This window comes from Falco cherrug, chromosome 6 (genome assembly GCF_023634085.1).
Source record: "Falco cherrug isolate bFalChe1 chromosome 6, bFalChe1.pri, whole genome shotgun sequence".
In the NCBI taxonomy this organism is placed as follows: domain Eukaryota; kingdom Metazoa; phylum Chordata; class Aves; order Falconiformes; family Falconidae; genus Falco; species Falco cherrug.
In genome coordinates this window covers 58369167-58381261 of record NC_073702.1, presented here as the reverse complement: position 1 = coordinate 58381261, position 12095 = coordinate 58369167, and the positions used below count along the sequence as shown (strand labels likewise).

The 12095-nt window shown below is 41.1% G+C and overlaps 1 protein-coding gene across 2 annotated transcripts in view; it reads left to right on the top strand.

Annotated features, from left to right (window-relative positions):
• RNF217 (ring finger protein 217) overlaps positions 1-12095 on the top strand; it is a 64510-nt gene that overhangs the window by 29589 nt on the left and 22826 nt on the right. The window contains exons 2-4 of one of the 2 annotated variants that reach the window (XM_055713825.1): positions 3114-3347; positions 11149-11313; positions 11948-12001. In XM_055713825.1, coding sequence (XP_055569800.1) covers positions 3114-3347; positions 11149-11313; positions 11948-12001 — 453 coding nt within the window. The remainder of the gene's footprint in view (positions 1-3113; positions 3348-11148; positions 11314-11947; positions 12002-12095) is intronic. The other variant, XM_055713826.1, reaches the window with a different exon arrangement.

Genomic DNA, 12095 nt, shown 5'->3' with positions numbered 1-12095 from the left:
TAGACATACCTGAGTCGTTCTTCATGCTGTGAAAATACACCATGCTGTTGTGCATACTGGGAGCTCTGAAGTTCTTAATACACAGTGGTATTTTAAAATTCAAAGACTTCTTAAAATTCAGGGGTTTGACGACATGATAAGCTGATATTGAAGGATTAGGCTCTTCAAAGAAGAAAAAACAAGGAAAAGAATAAAACTTGTTATTTTCGCCGATGTTATAAGAGATTTTTTTCTTTCCCATTCTGTAGCACCTCCTGGGTCCGCAGCAGCAGGTAGCCTAGCAGCCTACCTCTAAAGCTGTACTTAGATCAATTGCTGATGCTAGTGCACAAACAAAGATAGGCTGTTTTGGTACGACAAGGCTCCATTGAAGTTACGCTAATAAGCAAGGCAGCTCTGTTCACTTCAGTCCCATTCAAAACACAGGAAAAGGATCAATCTTTGCCAAACTTGAAAGGCTGAATATTACAGAGGATAAAAATGATTTACTTCAGGTGGGTGTAAAACATATTTTCAAATTAAACACTGAAACCACACTTGATGTTTACCACATATTTTAATCATAGTCTGTGTGGCATGATATACAGCAAGTGTACAGCTTTGTATTCCTTATATTTTATAAATGCAGGTTTATTCTAACTAGCATTTAATATAAGCGCTTCTTAAGTACCAGCTTAGATGCTAGATACAATGTGCCTTGTGACTGTGAAGTGTTACTCTGTTGTAGTTTAGTTTACTCTTAGCAAAAGGTCTTGCTTTAGTATTTCCCTAATGCTTGAACAAAAAAACCTGAAACCCTGAAGTAGTTGTAGATGGGATTAATTTGACGATTTGGTTTTAAATTGTTGTACCTGTACTTCTTTAAAGAGAAGCTTGTACTAATCTTTGCAGTAGTGCAATAGCTTTTTTATATTTCTGTAGCAATTTGGTTTGCTATTTTAGTGTGTTCGAGTGCTCTAGTGCTAGATTTATTATCTTCTGCCTTCTAAGCACAGCTCCATGATGTACTGGGTGATTCTTCTGAGAAGAGTCACTCTAGCGGTGTCATATGCTTGAGTTCTGTTTTGCATGCTGCTATAGGTGAATTGGTGTCCTACAGGTATAAAATGGTGGATGTACCCTGGCATGTAGCTTGTGGAGGTTTGGTTTTTTTGGTGGGTTTTGGTTTTGGTTGTTCTATTTTGGTGGGGTTTCTTTTTAATACCTTTGAGTCCATACCCCTCCTGTACTTACTGGGTCGTGAAAAAGCTAAACTGTTTGAGCCTAGCCTTGTTTGCAGGTGGTAGAGCTCTGCTCACCTTTTAGAGCTACAAAATTAAATTCAAGGAAGTTCCCTCCTAAGAATGAGTGTGTTGCTGGGGGAGCTGCCTCTCCTCTGCCTCTCTCCTGACCTGCCTGCACCCTGAGCTGAGGCTGCTCAGGGCACCATGGCAGCAATTGCTTGCCGAGGCGTTCTCTGCCATGCTGTAGTCTGGGACAGGCTGCCACCGTACTCACCCTGCTTTTCTCTCCCTAACATACATCTGACTTCTTTGCTCTGCTTAGGTTTAGCTACATTGCTGAAAGAACAAAAAGAAAAAAGAAAAGAAAAAAAGGGATTTTTTTTTGAAGTCAGTATGAACCTTGGGTTTTATACCACTTTGTTATGACTCCTGATCCTCTGGCTGCTGACTAAATTATCATTCAGGTAGAGCCCATACGGCTCCATGCTGAAGCAGCAATGACAGGGTTGTGTTGTGTTGGTTTCTGGGGGTTTTTCCTCCTTTCGTAGCTTAAATATTGCATTAGTGAAGTCTCTGAGGTCTCCTGGTACCACTATGCAGCAGCAATATCTGCATCCAAATCTGAGGTGTTCCTATCATATTTAGTATATATTGTTTGACAGATTCCCATCATCGAGCATGTTAAAGAATAAGCAGACTAGGGAAATCAAATTTGCCAACCTTGAAACAGTAATTCCTAGAAAGAGATGCTGGGTGCACTATTAAACCTCTTTCTCTGCATGCAGATAGTAAAGAGGGAATTAGGCTGGTGGTCAGCTCCACTTGTGCAGTCAACTTTCATTCATTCAAGATTACTGGAGGCAGACACAGACATGCTCAAGCTGCGTCCTTGCAGATTCTCAAGATCCAGCAGGGTTTATTAACTCAGGCTTAGTGCCAAGCAAATGCAACTCTGCTGCTCCCAGACCAAGTAGGATCTGCTATTTTGGCATGGAGTCTGAGCTGTTAAAGCCTGACAAGTGTGAAGGTGCAGAGCTGGGTCCAGTGATCTTCTCAGATCCGGGATCTCTGGAAATACATTGTGGATATATGACCATATGGATCAGCTTGGGACCATCAGGACTTACTAGCTCAACAACAGTTTCAGCCCTGTTAACCTTGAGCTTGCTTCTGTGCCTGTTTTTATTTTGGTCATCTTTTTAGTTTTTATAGTTATTTTTAAGGTGGTGGGAGGGGGCATTGTTTTTAAACTCCAACTTTGAGTTGTGGGAAAACTTATGACCTTGGTCACCCCCAGGCTCAGCTAACACTTACTGTGCATGCAGCGTGGCATGTAAGGAGCTTCTTGGACGCCGTCTGCAGAGGCACAGAGCTTGCTGAGCAGGAACCAGCTCAGGGCTAGCACTGAGTCAGAGCTGTTAGACTCTGATGATCCTAAATTGACTTGAATTTCTCTGTGCTGCGATTCCCAGCACTTTTTGCAGTGAAATAGTATATGAATGTTTCCATTGCCTGCTTTCTCGGCCTGTATGAGCTGTGATAGTGGAGTGGTGAGCGTTACACCCAAAGCAGGGAGTGCTGTATGGGTGCTCCTAGTTAGGACTTGTGTTTTGGTTTCGTGGAGTACATTGTCATGGTACGTACACTGAGACTATATGTTTATAACTGCAGTTGTCTTACAGGTAATTAGCTTTTCTGTTTGGATTTCAAAATACTCTCTGGAAGAACTGCAGTGTGTTTGGACTAAGTCAAAATAATTTTAAGACTATGATTGATAGTCTGTGGATTGTTACAGTACTTGAAATTGAATTTCCTCACAAAATTCACAAATGCTTGCTTAATTTTTCCAAGCAAAAGGTCATACAGCTCTTCTGGTTTTTTCATACACAGGTGCAGCTGGGACAAGCGGATATAAAATGCCCGATCACAGAGTGCAGTGAACACCTGGATGAAACAACTATCCTCTATAACCTGCCCCATGACGACATCATCAAGTATAAATATTTCCTGGAACTCAGCCGCATTGACTCCAGCACCAAGCCATGCCCTCAGTGCAAGCACTTTACAACCTTCCGGAGGAGAGGCCACATTCCTACCCCTGCCAAATTGGAGAACAAATACAAAGTGAGCATGCTTGCCAGGGCCGTGGGTTAGATGACACTACAAAAGTAGGACAGCGTTTGGTGGGCATTAAATGAGCTTTCTTGCATCGCTGGTGCTATGTGCAAGTTGTAATTAGGAATATGAATCTGTAGTACGTAATTGATTAACTACTTAATTAGTTTCTAACAGTTCAAGCAGTTGAACTGCAACCCCTTTTTCTTTGGCAGGTGGCATAATTTTGTCCTGAGACACATTTTAATTTAAAGAATGTATTCTCTCTGGCATTCAAACAGTATGGTCACAATCAGAAGAGACTAGGGAAGGGGAGTTATCATTGTAACTGATAATTTTAGGTACACGACTAGCAGAGATGATTTCTTCCTGAAACTCTGGGCAAATGAATTCTGGGCGTTTGTGGTGTTAGGCTGTTGGCTTGCTCCTTAGAAATAGAGCTGTTGTCTGTCCTGCTTCTTGGCTTTGTTTTCTTCAGTCCCTTACCAGAGGTTGTACATTCCTGTAGTCTCATCACTCATAATACGAGAAACTTGAGAAACTGGAAAAAAACACTTTCATAGAATTTCTTTCAGTAGAAGATTTGCTTATGCTGTAACTTCAATCAAAGATAAAAAGCAAGAGCTTACAATTAGAAGCTTTGAGCTGCTGAAGGTCCATCTCAGTTCCAGAAGATGAGGGTTCTGTCTGCAGCATCATGCTCTGTATTAGTTTTCCATCCAATTACTAGATTTCTTGTGGTTAACTTCATGATTGAGCTGGCCTTTTCTGGACAAACCAGTTCCTGTTAGTAGGAGTTTAGATGACTGTTTAGATAGCCCTAATTACACAGCATAAGATTCAGCCCAGCATGGAGATTAAAAGGTAGAAGGTTGTGCATTCAGTGGAGTTGAAACCTTGGTAAAGCGATCTTTGAGTTATGAGCTACTTATGTATACCTGTGCAGTGCATGAACATGCCACACAGCCTGTGGGACTCAACAATTCCAGATTTTTTGGCATCTTACATGCAGGTGGAGAAATTCGAAACTGCAAGTGAAATTCCTTCTGCCCACAGCCATTCTTTCACCCATCCGCTTAGCATTCCCTCAGATGCAGACAGGATGTAGAGTCCAAGGTAGATGAGAGGTTGTAATGCTTCTCCAGCAGCCTCTCAAGATGTCAGAAGCTGTTACTGTTCCACAGATGTGGGTCAGAGGTGGTGCAGCTGTTGTCATGGGCATGTTGTCTCTGAGACTGTTCCTCAAGGTGCAAAATTGGTTGTTCTGTCCACCAGTGCTTTTTTTATGCTATAGTTAAAACCTTCCCACTGCTTCCCTACAAATCATAATTGGAAGGAATGGAAGACTGTGTGATGCATGAAGTAATGCTAGCCAGAAGCAGGTCCCTGGTCCCTGGTAACGCATTGTGTGTAGCTCTGATCTGCAGGGGTCAAGGCTCCTGGGAGCAGGCACTGGCAAAATGTGCCCTTTGAGCTGTGCCCAGGTGTTGCCTGGAAGAATGTCTAGTTGATGCTGGGCAGAAATATAATTAGGAAAATACAAGCAACCTATGGACAATCATAGTTCAGGGCTTCAGCCTACTCTCTGAACCTGTGGCGTTTTCTGGCATAGGTACAATCCTAGTGACTGACTTTAAGCTTAGCACAAGGAAATGTTTTGCTGCAGGGCTAAGGTTTAAAAAGAAAACTGTATATGAGATTCTGCATATGTGAGTGATTACATACACATGTAGCTGTGAACCATTGTTATCTTAGTGTTCTTAGATTCTCGTGTGATTGCTTGCATCTTGTCTGTGCCTTGAATTACAGGCTCTTCAGAGGTAAAGACTCATTTTCTTCTGCATATAGCGTAGGAGACATCTGACTGGAGACTGGAAGGCTCACGTATTCACATGCAAGCAATAATAACAGCACTTGCACCAGATGAATTCTGTGCCAGCACTGGAAGTGCTGCCTTCAGAAGAACTGAGTCATGTGTGGGGAAAGTCTATGTGTAAGCCTACTAGATCATTGCGCACGGGGCCTCAGAGCCAGTGCTCTTGCTGTCCTATACACTGCAACAGGAAAACACTGTAAAACCCTTTTGAACAGATACTTTAAAAATGTTATTGATGGCATTCCTAAAATTTGATACGCTGCTTAAAATTATAAATAATACCTAATTTTAAAGAAGTAGTAAAGTTATTAGGTAAATTAGTTTTTCTTACTATAGCTGTTCTGTGTCAGCTAAACTGACCTAAGCCCAGCAGTTCAGTTTGCTGGTGCTGTTTTTCATTTTTGAGATGAAAGTCTTGGTGTGCTAAGCCTCAAAGGTTGGCTGGTACATGTATGTTGGAGGAGAAGGAGGGGAAGAAAGGGGAAATTTGCTACGCAAACCTTTCTTCTCCCATTAATGCCACTTATGACAGCATGGTACAGCAGTGTGACTAATTAATGTGACTATATCAAATATTTGTATCATAAATGGATCCAACTCTAAGAAAGGAAATATCCCTGCCCCCTCTCTTATGACCTAACTTGGGAGTGTTAAAACTTTTTTGTAGACAAGATCCTAATAAACCTTTGGTCAAAGCTGGTATACCAAAGTGCAAAGAATGTGGGCAAAAATTGAAAAATTGATAGTTCTTTTTTTATGCATGGAGCAGATATGGGTTGCGCAACAGTGAGTATGTTGGCTTGTTCTATGAGGGGCTGAGAGGGTTGTGTTCCCTTAAGGCCTGGATTTCATCTGTTGTTCTAATGTTAGTTCCTTGACCAGCCATCTGCCATGAAGAAGCAATTCTTGGACTGTATTTCTGCATTGTCAGCCTGTGAGGTTCGTAATGTAGTTTTCTTGTGCGCTTCTGTCAAGAGGTACACATCACATAAAAGAAGGGCTTGAGTGCTTGGCTTTGGAAATGTGTTTTTTCAGTGCAGTTGTTGCATGAACTATCTTTAGTTTGGACTGCTTGAGTTTCTGAAGCTGGTTGCTCTGGAATAGTAGGAATTTATACCTGCAGAGGTGCTGTGATAGAGCAGACCTGTGTAGTTCGTATCAATTAGTTCCCCCCTTTTGGGATCAGATTTTAACCTTGAGTAGCACGTACCTTCATGACTACATGTCACTTCAGTCTGCCTTGAGCCTGAACTGCTGCAGATGTGATTTTGCCATGCTCTCCCTGTTTGCTCTCAGCTGTTCATTTCTGCCAGGTTGCTTTTGCACATGTTGATGTTTTGGTGTCAGACTGGGAGCTGGATCAAAGATCAGCTCCAGTGGGATACAAGATCTGTTTGTTTTGTTGTTGCTTATTTTCAGCTGGTACAAGTGAGGGGACAAGTTGGTGATGACAAGGAGGCAGCTGTTTTGACAGGAGCCCATATTTATTTTGGAATAAAGTGACTGTGTAGCTGTAGCTAGAGATTGTAATTAATGTAATCAGTTAGTTGCATGATTAATTTGGCTATCCTGTAATATATCTGGCATTCCCGAGGAGCAGAAAAATCCCACAAAGCTTTCCGCAGATTCAGGGCTCTCAAGAAGATTTTTTAATGTGTAGTCAGTCTTGCTATCATGATGTCACATCAAGCAGTATTTTGTGTTGAAGTTACCTACCAATTTTGAAGGGTCTTTTCCTCGTAGGTGAGGAAAATGATAGAATAGTTTGTAGTAAAAGGGCTAGCTAAGAAAATGGAAAATGTTAGCCTCAAAGATCAATGTTTCAGAAAGCTGAGAACCAAAAAGGTTAGCATGAGAAGTTGTCGTCTTTTCTATTGCAAGGGAGGCTGACCTCCAGATGGCATAGAAGTCTGCGTATATATCTGTCCTCTTCATTCTGATCAACTGAAATGGAAGGCATAAAATAAATGGAAAAATGTTTGTGTGAGGAAAAACATACTTGATAAAAACCTAGATTAATGTTCTGTGGTGTTTTTTTTTCAGATATAGTTTGTCTGCTTTGCTGGACTATAATATATTTTACTGGTTTACATTATATGTAGATAGCATTTCAGTGTCCTTGTTATGATAATTCATGCACTAATACTGAAGCATAAAGAAAATCATATTTGACTTCTTTCTTTCAGAAAAGCAGAGGAAGAATGGAATAAGAATCTTAAAGACTGATATAATTGCCCTGTTGTGTTCCTGTTTCTTAAGCACACTGGTGTCACGCTGCATCCAAGTCAGAATAGATTTAGGGTTGTGTTTTGCAACCACTAGTTCCAAGAAAAATAAGGTTCATAAGTACTTAAAAATATAGTTTTCTTTGCCTGTTTAATGTTATGTTCAGACAGTATTGAACAACAGAGAAGTCAAGTGGCCCATTCAAAATGTAAAAACTACTTAGCAGTTTGGTTTTGAGAAAGCATCTGTCAGGGGTGGCAAGCAGAAGAGGGAACTAGGAACTCCAACCCTGGTACTGAAGTAGCCAGTTCCCACTAGTTTACTTCAGTTAGTCAGGGCCATTCATAGGAACAAGTGTTATTCGGAGTTCATGTGGTTATAGCTTCATCTTGTATGTCAGTGCTTTCTAAGTAACATATTTGGAAGCATCTGATGCCATAGTGTGTGTAAGAGTAATTATATGTCCTGGTGGTTGCTGTATTTCTTGCAGTTATAGACATGCTGCAGTAGAAAGAGAGCCTGCAATGAGTTTGTGTCAGGTTTTCATCCCCTACCCCCTCTCTCTCAAAAAAAAACCAAAACCAAAACCAAGAACAAGAACAAAACCTACCCACACCCCAAAAAAACAAACTCACAAAACTTACATCTTAACTTCTGTTGGAATTTTGTTTAAGAAAGAAACTTCAAATTGCAGCTTCCCAGATCTCTTGGTTTGGGTTTGTATTTTTTAACTTTCGTGTTCTATCTCAAATGTCTGGATTCTGCAACTGATACAAGGTTTCAGGTTGCAGAACACTTAATTATGGCTACAGACTCCCAACTTTGGCTGAGGCATAACAAATACTGAGTAATACAATGCAATGCTGGCTATAATCTGTCTTCCCAGCAGTAGGTCGCTGTGACATGTGTTACTGAAAAATGTAAATTCAAAGCTTAAAGGGGAAAAAAAAAGATACAGAGATATTGGGCAGAATAGCAGCTAGTAACCTAACCTATCTTGTTTGCATTGTTTTCTGAAGTATTGTGGAAACATAGATCAGTGCTCTGCATTAGTTTCGTTAGCAACGAATCTGCTATTCTTTAGGTTCTTCAGAGTGGGAATTTTCCTCTTACCTGTTTAAACTTTTTATTATAAGAATTCATCGGGGAAGCAGAGATGTAGGATAGCATGTTTTCTTTGGTTTAGCATCTGAGCCAGTAAACCAACAAATTGGAGAAGTGGCACTGGTTATAGTTTGTATTGCTTTTATTTTATACTTTATCTTGGCCTTAGATATTACTGTGTTTTCATGCAAAAAGTAATAATGTTTCTAATCCACATGTTGCAGCTTTAATGTGGTGTTCCCCTGTAGCATGCTTTATTCTTTGTCCTTTCCTGGTTTTTTGCTGCCTATCTGTGTCTTCAGTAACTTATCGCATGCTTCCTGTCAATAAAATAAGTGCAGTTTTCTTCTGTGTGAGGTGTCTTACTGCGTGCTCTAGCAAAAAATACCATCTTGTAGCTATAGAACGCCGTAAGTCATACTTGCACCAGGTACAGTATTTCTGAATTTCATCCATTTTAATATTATGCTTTCCTTGAGTCTGCTTGATATGGAGGAAATGTATGTATTCTAACACTTAAATGCACGTACTTTTTTTTTTTTTTTTTTACAAAGATAATGACTACTAGATGGTGACTGACTAAAATGTTAATGTGGTGTAATAAGAAGAAAATCTGTCAGTTTCTTGATGCTGCTTCCCTTCCTTGTGCTTTAGTCTTATGCCCAGGCAAAGGATCCTGGAGGGGGAAGTGCTGGTTTATGAGTAGTGAGAAAATTATTCTCTTCACCATTAACTCCCATTCTTGCACTTGCTGATCTGTAAATGTGGATTGACATAAAGAGGTAAGCTGAAGTGATACATTGACCAGCACATCATACAGGTAAACAGTGCTACACAGACAGAGAGACAGACAGAGATGCATCACTTTATACAAGTTAAGCTATGACTGTTACACACTGCTGCAGTGTAAAAAAAAAAGGCAAAAAACCTCTTGCGCTCTACAGCTGAAGTTAAAGACAAGCACTTTATGGGTCAGCTAGGGGCATAAAAATGCTCAGCTTGAGCCATTGTGTCGATTATGGTTTTAATGTGAAACATTAAAGGCAAAACCCTAAATGCTGTCTCTGTGTATAGAACTTGGGGAACAGCATTAAGGGTAGCAGACGGCTTCATTTCTCAGTCATGCATCAGAGATCAGATCAGCTTCGTATTAGCATGCTGGTAGTGACGGATGTAGGAATTGCACCTACAAATAATCATTTTGGCTGCCTCCCAGAAAAATACTTAAGGGAGTTCAGAGCGCCTACTTTGGACTCTTGACTGGAGCCAAGGCAGCACACCACCAGCTGGCATGTGTGAGCAGAGGTCACAGCAACTGGTGGGGGTGAAGACTTTAGAAATGTGTTCTGGGGGCTTCACACATGACTACACCCTAGGATGTAGTTTCCTGAGCAGCACCCCTACACCATGCATGGCCAGTACACATCCGTGGTTTGGTGGTGAACCAGGTCTGGACACAGGTAAAACCAAAAAGCCCTTTTTTGGCTGGTTGGATTCCTCAGTCTTGTCCATTAACTGGTACAATGCCAGGGCAGTGCCAGGCATGGGCTGCAACTGGAGCTGGTGGACAGGGCACAGCAATCGCTTGGGAGATGTGCCTTCCAGTCTTTCAGGCTGAGGCATTTTGTTGCCAAACACAGTAGAAATGAAGATTTTGCAGGCGCCTAGAAATGCCAGTCTAATGTGGCGTCAAGTTCTTTCTTTCCCTACTCACGATCCAGGTAGGAGGCCTGTCTTTCATCATATAAGCACCTGCAACATGCTTCTGTTTATTTCTTCTACAAAGATGGCAGCTGCCATAGCTTTTTTTTAATAAATAAATAAATAAATAAATTTAAAAAGCCAGACTCGGGAGGAAGACATGATGATGATGGTACCTGTTTGATGCAATGATTTAAAACCCAGAGAATGGTATGGGAAAAATAGATCCTTTCTCAATTTAAGGAGTTTGGGTTGTGGGTTTTGCTGTTAGGTGTGGTCTGTAGGAAGCAGGCTGTGTGGCACAGCCTCAGCTCGCCCTTACACAATCAAAAGGAAGTGCCCAACTTCCAGGTGGTAGTTGTGGCCCTTGGTTGAGAGCCTTGCTCTTGGCCCCTTTTCCCAGGACCATGTCTAATACAAGCTTCATAACCCATTCTGGGATCTGTGGAGCCCCTTGAGAAGATCAGCTACTCCCTGGTAATAGCCTTGGCAGTGAAGTTGAGAAGACTGAGATACACTGCACTGAAAACCGGCTGCTGGTTCTTGGGTGGTGGCACTCGTGCATTGGAGGCAACTGAATAAGCTTCCTGGATTTTGCCTTTTCACATTTGAGACGTGTTGAATTTAGGAAGCGGGTTCCTATGCTTAAACAGAGCTACTTGTGCTTAGTTTGATTGAGGCCTTTCCTGGCTTTAGCAATTAGTTCTGTATTTTCTGTCGTCTTTTAAAAGAACAAATTAGCTTCCACAACTTCTTGCATTTTTAAAACAGACCCTCAAAAAATGCTAAGTCTTTGCTGGCCAGCTATTACTCTCTTAATTGAAGAGCAGAGGTTTTAAAACAGGCTTTCCAGTTGGGTCAGCACCCAGCTTGCAAACCTGTGGTGTTTTCTCATTTGTACAGATCCAGTGTCCATCTTGCCAATTTGTCTGGTGTTTCAAGTGCCACTCTCCCTGGCATGAAGGCGTTAACTGCAAAGAATACAAGAAGGGAGACAAGCTGTTGCGTCACTGGGCCAATGAAATCGAACATGGACAGAGGAATGCCCAGAAGTGTCCAAAATGCAAGGTGAGCTGCTCTCCCTTGGCTTTTAGCTAGTGGAATCAAACCATTTAGATATGTATTTAAAGTAAATATTTGTAGCTTCTCGGTGTTGGAAATGAAATTCATGCTTGGTGTGTGGGTTCTTGTGAATGACCTGTCGGGGGGAAAACAGGTCTGATGTTTTACTTGCTTATTGCTGCACTGATTCTGCAGAATCTCTGCATGTAAAAGAAACATGGAAATCATAAGAGGAGGGCCTTGATGTATGCTTATAATGAATGTGTGTTATAGAATAAATTATTCCTAAAATAAAGCTTTAAAGAAATCGAAAGCTTTAGAGAAGCATGGTGCCCTTCTGTCAGGCTTTCCAAAGGGCTTGGGTGAATTAAATTTTGAAGGCAGAAAGTACTCTGTCCACCAGTTACGTAAGGGAAACTAAAATTTCTCAAAACCCGTTTTTTAGGATTAAATATCAGTTCTTCACAAGCCTTTCTCATGAATTAGTTTATTTTTAAACACTAAAAAATGTCGTTAATCTCTAGTAGGATAGGAAATACTTCCCACTACTCAAATGAGATGCAACAGCCCCCTACACCCCTGCCCTGGCTGCCCTTAGTGAAAGTGACCATTATGTTTGTTCACTTTTTTTTTTTCACAGCACTTATCTCCAGCTACTGACAGTATAGGAAGTCGAAACCTTGTGAGCACCATGGTGATTTTTTTTTCTTTTCTTTGTGATTTTTTGTTTGTGTGAAAGAGAGTACCTAATTTTAACCTAACTTGCTCTTCATGTACTTCATGGAGAG